This window comes from Marmota marmota, unplaced genomic scaffold, assembly GCF_001458135.2.
Source record: "Marmota marmota marmota unplaced genomic scaffold, marMar, whole genome shotgun sequence".
In the NCBI taxonomy this organism is placed as follows: Eukaryota; Metazoa; Chordata; class Mammalia; order Rodentia; family Sciuridae; genus Marmota; species Marmota marmota.
In genome coordinates, this window is record NW_026000019.1 from 24,055,164 (window position 1) to 24,072,632 (window position 17,469).

The 17,469-nt window shown below is 57.7% G+C and overlaps 1 protein-coding gene and 1 long non-coding RNA gene across 3 annotated transcripts in view; one reads left to right on the forward strand and one right to left on the reverse strand.

Annotated features, from left to right (window-relative positions):
* Positions 1-12,589, reverse strand: part of Lrrc52 (leucine rich repeat containing 52) — a 17,192-nt gene extending 4,603 nt beyond the window's left edge. The window contains exon 1 of the mRNA XM_015491644.2: positions 11,821-12,589. Within this exon, the coding sequence (XP_015347130.1) occupies positions 11,821-12,442 (622 nt within the window). The 5' untranslated portion in view covers positions 12,443-12,589. The remainder of the gene's footprint in view (positions 1-11,820) is intronic.
* Positions 10,537-14,687, forward strand: LOC125618690. 2 transcript variants are annotated; one of them, XR_007350088.1, is made up of 5 exons: positions 10,537-10,933; positions 11,386-11,543; positions 12,585-12,845; positions 13,333-13,556; positions 14,182-14,687. It is a non-coding gene; the product is annotated as an uncharacterized LOC125618690 (long non-coding RNA). The 2 variants fall into 2 exon arrangements; XR_007350087.1 differs by having other exon boundaries at positions 10,542-11,543; positions 14,182-14,685.
* The last annotated feature ends 2,782 nt before the right edge of the window (positions 14,688-17,469 follow it).

Below are 17,469 nucleotides of genomic sequence, written 5' to 3' on the forward strand. Positions count from 1 at the left end.
TATTACTTCTCTATGAAAAATTATCAATAGATAATATGTATCATAATAAATGATTTTTAATTGATTTTAGTAAGAAAAGGATAGAGTGGTACATCATGTTACATTGTTCATGAATACATCACCTGTACTAAAACTGAGACTGAAGTTTCAAAGAAGCTGCAGAGGCTGAGCAGAAGAGATGTGAGGTGCTCCCCTAGAGGGCTGTTGTATTTAAGCACACTGAAATGTCACCTTTGTTTTTCTAAATAATGTCAGGATCTAGGAAACTAGAAAGAATGCCCACAATCTGTCTCTACAACTCTAACATCAATTTAACAATGTGATTTTTACAGGAGAATATTGTGAAGACCATGTGACGGGAAAACAAATAGACCCATCAAATGCTGATCTCTGTGTCAGTGGAGGCTTGTGAGGAGAAGACAGTGGGAAACACATTCTGAAGTACATGGAGCAATGGAGCATAGAAATGATTGAAATGAGGAAAATTGTTTTGATAGATCCTCATGTATTTTGTTTCAACAAATGCACCTTAAGCTTGTATCATGCCAAAAATGTTATTCATCATTTTATCAATATTTGACCTGTTCTGTAATCTTTTTTTTTTTTTTTTTATTGGTTGTTCAAAACATTACACAGCTCATGACATATCATCTTCCATACATTTGATTCAAGTGGGTTATGAACTCCCATTTTTTACCCCAAATACAAGTTGCAGAATCACATCAGTTACACATCCACATTTTTACATAATACCATATTAGTGACTGCTGTATTCTGCTACCTTTCCTATCCCCTACTATCCCCCTCCCCTTCCCTCTCATCTTCCCTCTCTACCCCACCTGCTGTTGTTTAATTCTCTCCCTTGTTTTTTTTTCCCCTTTCCCCTCACAAACTCTTATATGTAATTTTGTGTAACAATGAGGGTCTCCTTCCATTTCCATAGTTTCCCTTCTCTCTCCCTTTCTCTCCCCCCACTCATCTCTGTTTAATGTTAATCTTTTCCTCATGCTCTTCTTCCCTGTTCTGATCTTAGTTGCTCTCTTTATATCAAAGAAGACATTTGGCATTTGTTTTTTAAGGATTGGCTAGCTTCACTTAGCATAATCTGCTCTAATGCCATCCATTTCCCTGCAAAATCCATGATTTTGTCATTTTTTAGTGCTGCATAATACTCCATTGTGTATAAATGCCACAGTTTTTTAATCCATTCATCTATTGAAGGGCATCTCGGTTGATTCGGCTTCTTGTTTATGATTTCATTTCCTTTTCTGTAGCTTGTTAGCTGTACATTCTTTTTCTATCCCGATGCTGGCTTTGGAGATCAAACACCCATCTACTGATCCTGGAGCCCTGGATATTGCTAGTTATCATGTGAGGTACTTAGCCATGTTCAGCTCTAGGTTGAACTGTGGACCACCCACAGCTAGGCTCAAACGTTCCCACGCTGTGGAATGAATCAACTATGACCAGCCCTTCCCTCTCTGGCGCTCTTGACTTCCCTGTCTGTCACAGAGGGTCACCAGGCACTGTTGTGCACACAGTGCACTGTACAACACCAGGAACTTCATTCACACGAGACCTGCATGCAGGCCCAGCGAGCTCTGTTCCTGCAGCCTCTCTCCAGCAGGTCCAGGGCGTCTGCCCAGTTAATGCTTCCAGGCACGATTACAGATGTCATAATGTCTAACTTCTTGCAAATATTACTCAGGAATCACAAACTGGTGCTTTGTGCATTTCTGCACACAGCATGGTGCTCACAGGCAGAAAACACGTGCTCCTGAGATAAGGTGCCAGGAGGAACGAGTCTCTGGGGCGCACAACCAGCCTCGTCAGGGGCTCTCCTCCAGAGCGCAGCCTGGAGCCCCGGGTGAGAAGGAGCTGCTGCCCTCCGTGGCCTGCAGAAGGGACCCCAGTTCTGGGCAGGCCTCTGCTGAGGGTTCCCCAGGGCTTGGTGCCTGGAGAAGGCAGGCCCTCCTGGGGGTCCCCGCCCCTGCACTTGCCCAGGGATCCTCTGGGCTGACCGGGGGCACTGTACAGTGAGAGCGTGCCACGGGAAGGCCTCCCTGGTTGTCACCTGCAGTGACTCTCCAGACCCCACTTTCTATTGGCTAAGCCTTTGTCAGCTTCCCCCTGAACCCAGAGGAGACCGATGCCCCACTCCTCAGGAGCCCAGCAGAGGTGCAAGCTCCTCCCCTTCTTACTCGGATGGATCCTGCGTCCATCAAAGGAACGGGGTTGCCACCTCTTCACCTGCCTTCTTGCCGTGAGCTCTGAGGATGCGCACTTCTGTCTCTTCTGTCCCCTGTGGTGTCCTGTGTGTGTCTAATACAGACGGAGCTCGGGGCGTTGAACGTACTTGTCATCACCAGCCTTGGCTCCTGCCGATGACATGCTGCTCAGCTGGAGGACAGGGACCGGGTGGGCCAGCCCCCGTCCCACCACCTTGGGTTAGTCCACACCAGGCGAACACCAGTCACCACCCGCGCCATGGCAGTCTGGGGAGGACGCAGTGAGCTGGGGGTGTGAAGTCCCTAGCAGGGGGAGTGAGTGGTCTCCAGGACCAAATGAAGGGTCCACCTTGACCTGGGAAGGACACCTCCTCTGTCCTCTGTGATGTGGGGGAGGAGCAAGTGTGGGTGGAAGAGCCACTGTCACACTGGTGCAGAGGGGTCCTTACCCACCATTACTGCTCAGAGCTGTTAGCCAGCAGAGGACGTTTTCAGCCACCTTTGTGTCCCAGGGCCTGGTGCCCGGCCAGTGCTCCAGGGAAGTCTGTCCAATGTGAACACGAGGACGGGTGGTTACTGGTCAGAGCTCCTTCAGCTTAACCTCCGTGTCTTTGGTCTGCGGTTAGGGCAGAGTCCCAGCTGAAATTTGGAGGCATTGTTTATTCTGGGGTGGTCCAGAGGAGGGGCTCCCCAGCGGGGAGCCTCTGCTGGCAGCCTATCTCCATCACCACCCGGCCACCCGGCCAGCCTCGGGCATGGTCCTCCGGGCGCCTCTGGTCCAGATGGGCCGATACCTCTGCCCACCTGGAGCTGCCCCTCCTCACCCCCGGCCGTCGTCCCAAGCTGGTGAACGTAGGGTTCAGCTCCCGCCCGTGGGCAGCCAGTGGCCACCTGCTTCCGTCACGGAGTTCCACTGGACACCGTCACCGCCGTTCCTGTGGGTGCTTTCTAAGGCTGCTTTTGTGCCAGTGACAGAATCCGGTGGTTGGAGCCGAGACCCACGAGCCTGGAGTATCCACGACTGGCCCTGTCTTCGAACCTACCAGGCAGAGCTGTATTTGCAGAAGCCCACGTCGCCGGGACCTGGACAAACCCAGCTTTGCCTGGGGCCCAGGATTCCCCTTTGGATGGGCAACGCCGAGTCTCGAAGGTTGGACACGATTCGTGGGTTCCGTGGCATCTCCCTGCTCACAGGAGTTCAGGCTCCAGACCCGGCCTGTGGCATGCCGGTGCAGGGGGTCCCTCTTTCCTGTGACCCCTTCTGGTGTATTAGAATCTCAGCAGGAGAGAAGGTCACAGTGTGAAGCCGTGAGATGACTTCATCCTACCCAGGGCACCTCTGCTGCCACCTCGAGAGCAGGTGTGGTGGTGTGAGGTGAGCCACTGCGGCAGGCGGGACCTTGGAAGCTAGAGAGACCTCAAGTTGCCGTCAGTGTGCCTTAGAGCTGGGCGTGCTCCACGACCAGTCAGTCACACGCTCTGAAAAGCTACGCAGCGGAGAACGGGTATGTTAGAACCCTTGCTGGCTGGCAGTGCCACCGCTCCCAGGGCCAGGCAGAACAGGGCGTCCCCTCCCCCCTTGCCTGCCTCCCACCTTCAGCTGGAATCACACATGAAAGTCCCGCCCTCACAGAGGGCCTCCCTTCCCGCTCATCGCCTGGACCCCCACCTGCTCCCAGTCACCGTCTTCCTGGCCTCAGTGACCGGTCAGCAATGAGTGCACTCGGGAGCTGGGCTGGGCGCCTTGGCCACGGTGACACCCACTGGGTGATGATGCCCATACCCCGCCCTGCCAAATGCCCGGGCCAGAGCCTCTTGGCTGTTAGAAGACACACTGGAAATGACAAGGGCTTGTCCCACGGGACCTCGAGTCCCGTCGTAACAGTTTTAATTGGATGAATTAGCGGCCAAAGGCACTGTGCCTGGCCAGCACCGGATAAGTGCTGTGGCCTAGGTTGTCACTGTGAGGTCCCTCCCCTCCTCCAGACTCCCTGCGGATGGTGACCCCAGCTGAGAACCGCACCGCGTCTGTCCTCTACTCTACATTTCAGGTCAGAACATGCGGATGGTTGCTGACCCGCAGGACCCTCCCTCTCCACAGCTCACAGTGGGGCTCAGCTTCCCCCACCTCCTCACTGTCCCTGCCTCAAGAGGGGCCCATGTCCCCAGAGGTCTGTGTGCTCGAGGCTGGGTTCTTTGGGGGGTGCCACCAGTCCTCGGGCTGTTGGGGTGTGCCTGCGACGGTTAGTGAGTTGGCTCTAGGCATCTTGTGTGAGTTTCCAGACACACGGACACGCTCTCCTAGAGCTTCCAGTCCATCCGAGAAAGTAATGCAGACTTACTGGTTACCTGGGCTTGTGCCTAAGTCAGGGAGTACAGGGACCACCTGGCACAGCTTCCTGGGGACCTCTCGAGGCCTCCTGCTCTCTACCCGAGGCCTGCGGGAGTCCCCTCTGGCACTAGTGCTGGACCTGCCAGACCCCGGAGCAGGTGACCCAGGAAGTCGCGCAACACCCCGCCAGGCCGACCCGCTCCCTTTACATGGCATCCGCTCTCTGCCAGGTCCCCCAGGCCGGAGCCCTCCTCCTCGAGGGGCAGAGGGTGAGGTTGGCTCCTCAGCCTTACTCTGCTGCTTTCCCGAGGCCCAGCAATGTTGGGCGCCCCGGGGCCGTGTGTAGGTCTGAGGAATCTGAGCTGGAGGAACTCAGACCCCAGCCACACGGGGACCTGCCTGGGAGTGTGTCAGCCTGCCCGGGACCCTCCTGAACACACACCATGCCCCTCCCGCCCCCCCTGGGTTTGGGATGTCTGGGCTCCTGGCTCTCCCCGGAGGCTGCCCTCCAGCCTTCTGCAGGGGCCACGAGGCCAGGGAGTTTGTTGGAGGGCACAGGAGCCAGGTGGCGGAGCAGCCTGCAGCTCCTTGCTGCCTGGCGGTTCTCTGTGTGTTGGCCTCTGGCCTTCATATCAATTTCCTGATGGAGGAGACGCTGGCACTCATGGTGGAATCGTGCGAGGACCTGAATTCATTCTGGGAATCTGCGTTTTGGCAGTTGTGGGTGACTTTGTACTTGGTGGGTTGAAACGGGGCCATTGTCCTATTACAGCAGTCTTGAGCATGGGATGTGGTAGCCTTGGAGTGAAACTAGGATGTTCCCTGCTCAAAATGCCCTCGAGAGGACTTGGACCCTCAGCAGCACATGACCCAGCCCATCTGCTCCCTGCAGATGTCCCTGCGTGGCTTTGTCCCCCACCTGCCTCTGTGGCACTATGCCCAGGCCCTTCCTTGCTGTTTGGGCCCCACCTCAGGGCTGCCTCAGGACTGTGATTTACGAGTGACACAGAGGGACCCTCTGGCCTCACACTGCCCCTCTTGACCCCTGGTAGCCTGGCGCTTCTGCGTTATCACCGTTGGTTGTTATTCCCGGTCAAACCGTGACTGTCGGAGCAGACGTTTCAGAACACGACCATGCATTAGCATCTCAGTGAGAATCACTTTGCTCAGCAGTGGGAGCTGCTCCTGAGCTGGGGAGCACAGGACATGGCCCAGGGTTTCTGGAAGCTGGTCTAAGGGCACTTGTACTGGCCGCTCACTGAATCCCAATCACAGGCGATGAGCCCAGGGTCCTCGTGTTCGCTGGAGGTTGAGGACCAATGTCTGAGCAGTGGAGCAGTCGGGGGCACAGAGACCCTCCACGGGGCTGTGTTCCACCTCCCCAGGGCACTCACGGCGGGAGGAGGAGAGTGCAGGCCTCCGAGGCCTCTCCTTCCCCAGTGCCCTTCCTAACTCTGCAGCCAAAGCCTCTTCCAGGAGACCTCCACCTGGGTGCCAGCTCGCCACACTCTCTGGGACCCTGTCTGCTGACTGCTGCTCTCCTCTTACATCACGTGTGTCTTCCCTGTATATCTAAGTCCTTAACCTACCAGCACAAGGAGACTCAGAGACATCGGATCCTGCTCCCTTATTCTAAAGAAAAGTGAGACTTGACCAGGACCTAACTTTCCCCAAATCACACCGTGGCTTTGCTGAGACTAGGACAGAGCTTCCTGGCTGTCACCCCAATGTCACATCTCTTGGAGCCCTGCATGTTCTACAGGAAGACAGGATCATGACTTTCTCTGGGATCAGACCTCCCCAGCGTCATATGACAATGCTGGACACAAGGTGAGCTACAAAAACATCTCACACTGAATAGGCTGGGACGCCTCAGGAAATAAGGAGCATCATGACCCTGGAGAGACATTGAGTATGCATGTCAGGACTTGTCCACATGGGGCTTACCTGGAGGATGCTGGGCCCTGCAAGCCCAGCTTTGGCACCCCATGGCAGGGGCTTCTCTGACCACCGTGGTAGCTACCGCCTTGAGTGGCATTTACAGGAATTGAAATGAAGTGGAATCACAAATGCCCCAGTGGTACTAGGTAAATTTCAAGAGCACCATAGTCACATGTGGCCAGTGGCTACTGCTTGGGAGGCCACATATGTAAATGGTTCCTACTAGTGCAGAAACATCTGCTGGACAGACTTCGGGGACGGAGGGACACGGATGTGGGAGCCAGATCCCTTAAGTCCAGGAGCTCAGAGTCGCGGATGCTTTTAAGAGCCTGCTGAGAAGCATCCGACCCTGTCCTGCCAGAGAACACTCACTGCCTCGCTCACCTTCAGACGGCACCAGGGACTGGAAAATCACAGCTTTGGCCAGGAATCCGTTCCCCTACTTGCTGACCTGGGCTAAAAAGGAAATGGATGTGGGGCTGGGGATGTGGCTCAAGCGGTGGCGCACTCGCCTGGTATGCGTGCGGCCCGGGTTCCATCCTCAGCACCACATACAAACAAAGATGTTGTGTCCGCCGAAAACTAAAAAATAAAATATTAAAAAATTAAAAAAAAAAAAAAAAAGGAAATGGATGTGTGGGTGTGTTTTAACCCTGTGCTGCTTGGCGCAGGGAGCGCCCCGCCCCGCCCTGGCTAGGGAGAGTGAGGATGTGGCTCCTGGGGACGGACTCTTCTCAGCACATCTGGTGAGGGCACATTGGGGGTCTCTTTTGACTCAGACCCTCAACGACGACAGCACCATATCTCTGCCCGATTTGGGCAAGTGTCAGTGTACCCTCTTGCTGGAACAGGGGGACCAAACACTCACTTTCTCTCACCCCTCTGCAGGGGGCGCCCTGGGCCAACATGGGACAGGGCATGTTGTTGCCCCCCCCGTCTTTTCCACCCTCTCCCTTTCCTTCCAAGGCCTCTGTCCCTCCAAGGTTCCCTCTTGCCAAATCACCCTCCGCTGGTCAGGTGTCCCGAGAGCGGGCTCCTCCCCCTGGGGTGGGCAGGGCTGATAAAGGCCAGGGGGCTTCTGGGTTCTTCCAGGGCTCCCCGAGGTTCCATAGGGTCCTCTTCAAGACCTTGACACCTTCTGGGACTCAGAGGGGGAACCTCTGATGGGTGATTTCGGCTCAGGCAGCGTCGGGAGGTTTTCTCAGTATTCTTAAATCATGAGACTTCTGTCCCTCAAGGTCGCGTCACAGTGCCCCCCACAGCGGGACAGGCGTCTTGCCCCACCTCCCAGGGCCGCCTGCACCTCTACCTGCCTCTGGAAGTGGGACGTTCTTTACAAGTTTTCTTATTCGTTCATTAAATATTAGGGACTTTCAAAGGTGGAGCTGTGAGCTCAGACGGGGGGAGTCAGGAGCACCCGCTTGCTGTCCAGCCCCGAGTCTCAGCACTGACTGGGTCTGGACCCCTGTGTTCATGATCATCTAACCCCCAACTCTTCCCACGATTCCTGCGTCACACTTCCCGCTGCTCCCCTTCCGCACCTGGTCCTGCCTCCTGGGAGAGCGCGCTGTCCTCGGTCCCTAGCTTGCTGAGCCTTGGTGAGTCCACTGCTTGACCAGGGGCCACTCGGCTGCTTGGCTCCCTCGTCCCCTGACCTCCTTGTCCCACCACTGTTTGTGCACGAGCCGCTGCTGTGCCAGGCTACAGCTGACGGGGGCTCATGAACACTCATTTCTCACTGTGACAGCCCTAGGTGGGTTGGTTCTATTATTATCTCTGTCTTAAAGATGAGGACACTGAAGTTCAGAGAGGTCGAGTGACTTCTCCGAGTCCTCTCAGGTAGTGAGCAGCAGGGCCAGAGTTCTAACCCACATCTTTCCCTGCAGGACCAGAGTCCTGCCCTGGGCTCGGCTGCCCGTGCATGGCCGTCCTCCACGGCTGTAGCGGAGGCTGGCCCAGGTGCGTGTCTAGGCACAGTCAGGTCATTTTTGCTCTGTTTCGTTCTGCTGTGCCTGACTGGAACTTGGGACGTGCGTGTGGTGACCTGGAGTTCTGTGACTCTCCCGCAGAGCCCCAGGACTCTGGCTCGTGACACCCCTGAGCACGTGCTTGGTGCACAGTAGGCAGTGAGCAGAGGAACAGGTGGCGTGGAGCCGCTCGCTCTCCCTGCCTTGCTCTGCCAGGGCTGCGCACACGGCAGGCCACTGCGCTGTCCCCAAGGCCGCTCGCAAGTTAGCGCTCCCCGTGCTGCGGAGCACTAGCTCCCGCGACTGAGGGGAGCCATTTTAAGTTGGCGTTCGCTGTGTAAACAGCCAGGTTGCTCAGCGCATTTGATAACGGTTCTTCCTCTATCCTGAAACGTGGGTACCGGGAGAGGGGTGGGCTCTGTTCTAGAACAAGGCAGAGGTCACCACTTTGAGAGCCAGTGTGAAAGAGACGTTCAGACCACCAGGGTCAGAGTCACCAAGGATGCGCCTGAGTGGACGCTCCCCAGGAGCCGCACCATGAGGTTGAAGGGAATGAGATCTCCCGAGTGTGGAGGTCTGGCTGGAGGGCCGGAGAGGCCCCGGGGACATCTGGCTCTGGGTTCCAGTCTGTGCCCGTGTGTGAGTGTGTGAGTGTGTACCTGTACCTCACATTGTATGCCATGTGTATGGTTTGCACGCGTGCATACATGGGGCATGCCTTTGCACTTGGTGTGAGTCCATGCCGTGGGCACGTGTGTTCATGTGTGTGTGGGATTGGATGTGGGGGAGGGAGGGGCCAGCCCGCATGCGGCCCACGAGACTGAGCCCTGAGGCCTGCGGGTGGGTGGCAGCCCGCCAGGCCGTGTGGCTGGTCTTCCCCAGCGAGGCCGTCTTGGGTGTGTGGGCCTCCGTGGAGGAGAGGACGTGGCGTTTGGGCTGCCGGGCCTGCGCTGCCTGCTGGGGCCCGTACCGCGACTCAGTCACTGTGGGACGGACTGACGGAAAGAGGGTGACTGGGTTTCACAGCTGGCCTAGTTCCACAGAGAGACCCTGCTGTATTGGCTCCGAGGCCCCGAGGCCATGAGTTAAAGGCTCCATCTCCAGCCCCTGGATCTTTTGGGAGGTGGTGGACCTGTAGGAGCTGGGTCTTGGGGGCAGGAAAGGGTCCTGGGGCTGTCCTTGGAGGGGAGTGGGGACACCGGCTCTCTCCTTTCCCTTGGTCCTGGGCTGCCCTAAGATGAGGCTCCCTGGGCCACCCGCTCCCACTGTGCCGCGCCACCTCCCCAGGCCCAGAGCAGGCCAACTGACTGAACTGACCCCTCCAAAACTGTGACCAGAGAAACCTTCCCTGTTTTACAGAAGATCATCTCCGGCATGTTGTCACAGTGGCAGGGACATGGCCTCTAATAAAGAACTGAATTTGAAATCTCAAGTCACTTTATTGCCACTTACTGGCTGTGTGATTCGGGGCTAGTCTACTTTCTCATCCAAGGCTGAGGGCACAAAGTTTAGGGGTCAGTGTGACACTCAAAGGAAATGTGACGTGGTGTGTGAGAAAACCGTCCCAGCAGCAAAGCTGTGTAGAGTGTAAATTATTCTTGGGTTTGTCTCAAGGGCTCGACGTCTTACAGACGTGAAAATGGTGCATGGGAGCCACGGGGCCTGGGGCCACGAGGCTGTGCTTCTTCATGAAGTGGGCTGGTGGGGTCCCGCGGGCCACCTAGCGGCAGCAGCTGCCGGTGCCTGTGCAGGTCCCCTGGCCAGGGGACGGAGGGTTTGTTGACCCCGAGAGACACACTCCTTATTCCTGTGGACTTGTGAGCTTGGCAAGATGGGCATTCCCTTCTGGTTCCCTTGCAAACATCAGGAAACAGACCTGGTCTATCACCTGCTCAGCCATGGACCGAATCCAGTCGAGTAGCCAGAGTAGCCCACCGGAACGTTCCAAGGCTCAGCCTACAACGCAGTCTGAGAGGGGAAGTGCGCAGGACCAAAGCAGCAGGCTTGGGGAGGGCCAGGGGCCAGCGGCTCTGCTCTGTCCAGCTAGGGCAGAAGGCCCCTGGAGACCCGTGTGTATGGTGGGGAGGGTGGGAGAGGAGTCCTCACGTGGCTGAGAGGTGGCTCCCGACAGGGGCCCTTTAGGAACTACCAGGACTGCGGGAGGAGGCTGACGCTGACCCTTTCTAGAAACCATCATAGACAGCGGTGGGCAGAAGTAGGAGACTGTCTCTGGCTCTTGGAGGAGGTGGTGGACAGAAGCCAGGCAGCCTGCCCAGGGGAACGGCTGACCGTTCAGAAGGTGGTCTGAAGAGTCTCCTGGTGAACTCTACAGCTCAAGCTGGAGTGTCCGGAGCAGCGTCAGGCACCTGGGCACAACATGCTCACCTCCGAGTCCCCACTTGCTCCGCTACTCCAGGCCCTGGCCGGCAGATCTGGTGACATGTCCTGGAGGGCAGGAGGGCCAGGTATACTTGCCCTCCCCCTAGGCTCCCTCTGCCTGTCCTCTGAAGCCTGCCATCTTGGCTAGGGACATTCCTAACACATGGCCACGTGGGGGAACTTCCTACTGGTGGCTCCAGGCTTCCTGTGGGTAGTTAGTATCTCTCACTTCTCGGGAGCTCTGACCTTGCTGGACTGTCGTGCTATTGGTGGAGAGGACGGTGGAGGACAAGGACAGGAGAGTGAAGCCCCCAAGGAGGGGGCATGAGGCCCTGGGCGGCCACAGGGGCCATGGCAAGGGCAGAGTGGTCACGGCCCGCTTGGAGACCTCCCACTAGGACCTGAGGCTCCCCTGTAGCCCTGGATCTCCCTGCTGGAGAGCGAGCACTGTGACCCGTCCCCAGGGATCTGCACAGAGCTGCTTCCTCGCTGCTGCCTGGTGAGTTCTTCCGCCCACTCCCCCGTCCCCCCCCCCCAGGCCTCCCTCCTTCCTTGCTGAACTTTCCTTCTACGCATCCTGCACCCACCGGGCTCTCCGTGGCCCATGATGACGGAGCTGACCGACAGAGCCTGGAGAGACTCAGCCCCTGAGGGACGCAGACTAGCACTGTCCACCAAGGGCACAGCGTCCCCGAGGTACTTTCCACACACACCGGGATACAACCCTGCATATTAGGGGACACCAACGTACCCACTCTATGAATCAGGAGCCCGAGGCTCAGGGGGTTGAGAACTTTTCCAAGGGCAGCCCACTAGCGAGAGCAAGCTGACCAGAGCTCAGCTCCTTGGACTCCTGCTCAGAACTTGCCCACTGAGCCTCAGCCCCGCAGTCCGGCACTCGCCCACCCTGACCGTCTTCCTGGGACCAGCCGCTGCTCCTCCTGACTTCTCCCCCACGCCCACGAGCGCTCACCTGGGTGGTCCAGATGGGACACTATGAGGTAGATGGCGAAGTCCAGGAAGGAGCAGTTGCACTTCCAGGGGTTTCCACTCAGGTGCAGGGTCTGCAGCACTGCGAGGTGGTGGAAGGCCTCGTAGTCCAGGGTCTGCAGGCCGGTGTTCCTGAGGTCCAGGTGCCTCAGGGAGCTGCTGTTGGCGAAGGTGTACTTGTGGAGAGACAGCAGACGGGGGTTGTTGGCGATGCTCAGCTGCACCAGGTTGCTGAGCACGGAGAAGCTGAACGGGGAGATGGAGGTCAGGTTGTTGGAGCTGAGGTCAAGGTAGATGAGCTTGAAGACCCCGATGAAGGTGTAGTCCATCACCTCTCGGATCCGGTTGTTCTGGCAGTCCAGGTAGACCAGGTCGCTGAGGAGTCCCAGGGGCATGGCTGGCAGGTCAGTGAGCTTGTTGTTGTTCAAGTACAGCCTCCGGGTGTCCAGGGGGATGTTGAGGGGGTATTCTGTTAACTGCATGCCCGTGCAGATCACTTCCTGGGCTTGACACTGACAGTTATTTGGACACTTTGACCCCGATACCAGCCCCATTCCGAAGGAAAAGAGCAACCACCGGGGGCCCGCGCCCGAAGCCAGGGACATAGTAAGAAGCCAGGACTGCCCTTGTTCCACTTCCTGGGCTCCCTCCGTCCTCTGATCTGAAGGCTGCCCCGGGCGGGTGGGGGAGGGATGCTGGAAGGAACTGTAACACTCTAGCTTTGTGCGAAGCAATTTTCCATTACAGGAGAGCTGAGCAGAAGTTGAAATGCGAGGCCCGGTGCCCTGCCGCCCAGCGCGGCGGCTCTCGGCCCCAGCCTGCTGCTGGAAGCTGGCCCACTTGGCGGCTCTGAAAGGTCTCACCCTTTCCCTGCGTTTGCAAGTGAAGGGGAGCCAGGGGAGAGCCACATGACAGTGAGGTTGCCAGTTGACACCTTTGTGATGTCAGCAGCCCGGGGGACTGCCCGGCTGAGGGAGAGGCACACCTCTTCTGGTCTGTGTGTGTCCGGTAAGCTGCTGTCCTGGGGGAGTGGGGCTCGGTGGCTTTGGCAGCATGTGGGGTGGGGACACGACGGGTTCAGTGTGTGTGTGTGTGTGTGAAGGTCAGCATGTGCCGCGTCCCTGCCAGCTCCTCACACAGGGACACGGAGGGTCCACCCAGGCTGGACCCCAACATGCAGGCATGGGGACCGTGGGGACCTCCCCCCAGCCAGGCAGCGACTACATGATGGTCAGCTCGTCTTTCCTTGGGCTTGGAACTGGGAGGGGTGCAATTTGTCAGGAGAAGATGAGAAAGGGGTGCCCCTTTGTGACCAGCCGGGGCACCCTCTGATCAGATGACCTTGAGTGAGAGTCCTAGCTTGCGCTCTTGCCTGTCTGCAGGGGAACCGCTGTGAATCTCGTGTTCTCCATAACTTCTGATCACCTACAACCTACTTTCCTTAAACCCAATGTGCCTAAACACCCTGAGTGTTTCTTACACCCGTTTCCTCCAGGACTTGGAGATCCTGAGTGCCTCCTGGCACGAGTTCCCACTCACTACTCCCTGGAGGATGACGGGAGCTTGGAGGGAGGGTCGGAATCTGCGGCGTCAGCACAGGATGCTCACCTGTGGGAGAGGACACCCGGACGAGACCAAGACGGAGCGTCTCAGGAGTTAGAATAGTATTTCTGGGGAAATGGGATTTTATTCCTTAAAATGTTCACATGTAACTTGGCGGTAAGTATTAACGACCGTGGAGTCCGTGTTCAGCGTCTCAGGGTGCGTGGCCCTGGCCCGGGGTGCACAGCTGTCCAAGGAGTGAGGTGCCCGTCTTGGTGGTTTGCTTCCCTGCTGGCTTCTCTGCCAAGAGGGAGGTGCTGGTGGGTGGTGCTGACGGAGCGACTCAGTCAGCACTCCTGGGCGACGGCCGTGACCCACGGACGACTAGGAGTGTTTCCCTAATGGAAAGTGACCTTGTTTCAGCAGCAATCCCACTCACTCACTCTAACGACCCCAGTGACAGCTGTACGGGTTGAACCATGACTTAATTGATAGGGAGCCACCCTTTCCACATAATTAAAAAAACCTATTAAAAAAATAAGATCCTGCCTAGATCTTCCGCGATTGCCCAGGGGGGAATTTGAACGTCAGTCTGCAGAATAGAATGGGCTCTCCCCGGGGAGCCGGAGGTCGAGGGGGGGTCAGTGTGGTGGAGGCGGCTGGGTGGGCCGGTGTGGCAGGGCCCTGCTAGGAGGGGTGCGTCGTCCTCTCCCTCTGCAGGACAGATGGTGGCCGCCTGACCGGGGCTCCTGGAGGGCTGTCCCTGACGTCGTCCTCCTCTCCCGGTTTCTCTCCTGCACAGAGCCTGCACCTGCGGCCTGCGGCCGTCCATTTCCAGCCTTCTTGTCCAGGCTGACGTTTTAAGACGCAGCCGTGCCTCAGCTCGGAGTGCTAGCAAAGCGTTGTGGACGGCCAGCCTCGAGCAACGCTCCTGCGGCTTGAGGTAGCGGGGCAGCAATGGTCCCGAAGCCTGAGCACTGTGGGGCTCACTTCCACTTTGCCAGGCTGGACCAGATCCCTGAAATGGGTCCCTCTGTCAGACTGAGCAAATATCTGTTAAATGAAGAATGAACAGACAGAAGAAGGGGGATGGGAGTGTGCCATTTCCCAAATCCCCTGATCTCAGAAATTAAAAAACAAACCCAAAAAACCAAAAACAAAAAAAACACTTTTTTTCCCCCAGAGAACAACTTGCATGATTATTTTTTTTCAGAAATCTTGCTCTGGGAGGGTCTGGATCAGGCTGTTTGCCCTTGGTTGAGTGGCTCAACTTCTCTGGGCTTTATTTTCTCATCTACCCGTCTTCCCTGGGACTTGTCCCCTACCCTGCCCACACTCCCTCAGTGTCCAGGCAGGGTCAAAGTCTGGGTGAGGAGGGCCAGATGACTTGGGAGTCTCCTTAGGATTCTCAGTTCCCTGGTGGCAAGGGCTCAGGCATTACCAGAAAACCAGCAGCAGGGGGAGTATCCTGGGGCCAAGAGAGGAGCCAGCCTGCTCCTTACCACACCAGCTCGCCCCACTGATCAGGGGGCTGCAACAGCAGGTCCTGCTACTCCCAGGGAGTTAGCCAGTGGCCGCCCTGTCCCCAGCTGGCCCACGGCCCTCCCAGGACAGGTGGGGTGTCAGGTGAGCCCCAGGCTCCTCCCGGTGCAGCTCAGCTGGGGGGTGGGGGCAGCTGTATCTGTGGCGTCCCCGCCTGGGGGCGGGAAGGTGCTGGCAGCTTCCACACAGGTGACCTGAGGGGCAGGTGGGCAGAGACACGGGGCGGTGGGGACGCTGCCGCCTCCCAGGGCTTGACTTCCCGTCTGTAGAGAAGACAGACGCTCAGGCCCTCCCAGCTAAAGACTGCATCCAGATGTGGCCGCCGGGACACCTGCCAAGTGTTAGGACCCCAGCCACAGGGCAGAGTCGAGGGCTGCCCGGTCTGTGCCCTGGCACAGGGCCAAGGGGAATTTGACCTTGGCACACTTTGATTGCTCAGGAGGAAAATAGTAGAATACTTGCAGGACCCAAGGACTTATGAAGACTGCCAGTGTGCTCAACTCAGGACTTCCCCGGGCTTAGCAACCCGGGCCATGAGTCCGCATTCTCTGCTTCCCGGACACGGAAATAAGGGCTCCTGTCTAAAGAAGGTCAAAGCTCAAGGGCTATTGTGCAGCAGCTCCTACGTGTCCACTTCACCCAGACTTTGACCCTGCCTGGACAGGGCACTCTGAGGGAGTGTGGGTGGGGCAGGGGGCAACTCCCAGGGCAGACAGGTGGAGAAGAACAGGAGGCCAGCTGGGGGAACGTGTGTGTGTGTGTGGTGGGAGTGTGTGTGGGGGGTGGATCCTGTGTGTGTGTGTGTGGGGTGGATCCTGTGTGTGTGTGTGTGTGGGGTGGATCCTGTGTGTGTGGAGGAGCCTGTGTGTGTGGGGGGTGGGAGTGTGTGTGGTGGGGTGGAGCCTGTGGGAGGAGGTGGGAGCCCAGTCTGGCCCAGCACTGAGGTGCATGGTTCCACTTGGGAGTGGAAACAGGGAGCCAGCAGCCCGAGGTCCCAGGTGCCGCCGTCTCCGGGCCCCCAGGCAGCGCCTCTGCAGCAGTGCCTCTCTCCAGGGCGCTCCAAGGGCAGCCTCGGCCAGGCACGGTCCCGGGAGGGATGGGATACGCTCCACTCAGGCGTGTGCTGCCCTGTGTGTGCGGTGAACCCAGGGCCAGTCTGTGCCGCAGGACTGCAGCCCTCAGAACCAGCGGCTGGGACAACAGGGGCTCTGCTGTGGGTCTCCTGCAGATCTCAGCGCGTGGCGCGGCATGAGCTCTGAAATGAGAAGCCGCACCCAGTGCTTTGGGCCAGCGTGATGCCTTCTGTGGGCCTTAGTGTCCTCTTTAGTAAAACCGGGTGCTGGGTGCAGCTGTGCCCGGGTTGCTGCACAGGAGGCTGGTGATTGGAGGAACGATGGCGACCGCCTGTGTCGGGCAGTGGTCCTTCCAGCCGGCCATCTTAGGGATGCAGAAACAGGAGCTCTAAGCACAGTGGCTGGGGACAACTGGCCTGGGCGGGCACAGGCCTTCGCTGCTGAACTGCAGCACCAGTCACGTGCCAGTGCTGGAGACGGCTCGGTCGTCCTTCTCAGCTCCTCGCAGGGAACCGTCACCTCTTTGCACTCGAGGGTACCTTGACTTCACATGGGATGGGGCCACTATTTTAATGCAGTCCGTCTGTATCTTGGGGTTCCTTGTCTTTCAGAGGCTTATGATGCCTTCCAGCCTTGACGTGCTTACACTAAGCTTTGAGATTGTTCAGTATAAATTTCTTCCTTTTGCAGGGAGAATAAACCAACAGGCAAAGCAGTGCCTAAGCTCACTCAGAAAAGGAGCGCTAGAGCCAGCTACAGTCGGCCTCCAAGGCCTCAGACCCCCCCAAGTCCCTCCTGCTGGGAGAGAGTCCTTCCAAGAAGTCAGGGCGCTCTGTGCCCACTGGGCAAACTGGCACAAGCAGAGCAAAGCCCAAGGGCGCACAGTGCTCTGCGGAAGTCTGTCTGTAAGCAGGGACAGCTGCCCGTCTCCCACTCCTCCTCAAGCAGTAGTCTAAACACAAATTTGGAGGCAGTGAAACCTGTATTTGTGTTTTGCGGGCTGGGGAGGTCACAGAGGAGACCGAGGGAAACTGAGTCCCGTTTCCTCTCTGCTTTGGCAATCTCATGGAAAGGGTCTGGAGAAAACTCGAGGTGCAGAGGTGAGGGCTTTGAATACGGGTGCTGGCCAGCTGGCCAGGCTGCTCCACCAGGGAGGGACGGGCTGGCCCGGCATTGGTTTGGAAGGTGAGACCCTGTGTTCCTCTTGCCTGGGCCCCAAGTTTCCTAATGCCTTTGGGGGGCTGCTCCTTTGGGCAACTCAGAGTGGTCAGTTGGACGACAGGCCTAGCTCATCCTGAGGGTCCTGGCAGGACGGAAGGACAGGTGGTGAGCCGAGGGGTCACGGCAAGAAGGCTCACTTCCCTGGGGCCTTGGGAGGAGTAGCTGGGCTCCCTGAACCTGGAGCCCCTGGGTCCTCCCAGGGGAGGGCTCTGGCCACACCTCCCTGGACACTGGCCGTGCTCCAGGGAAGCGTG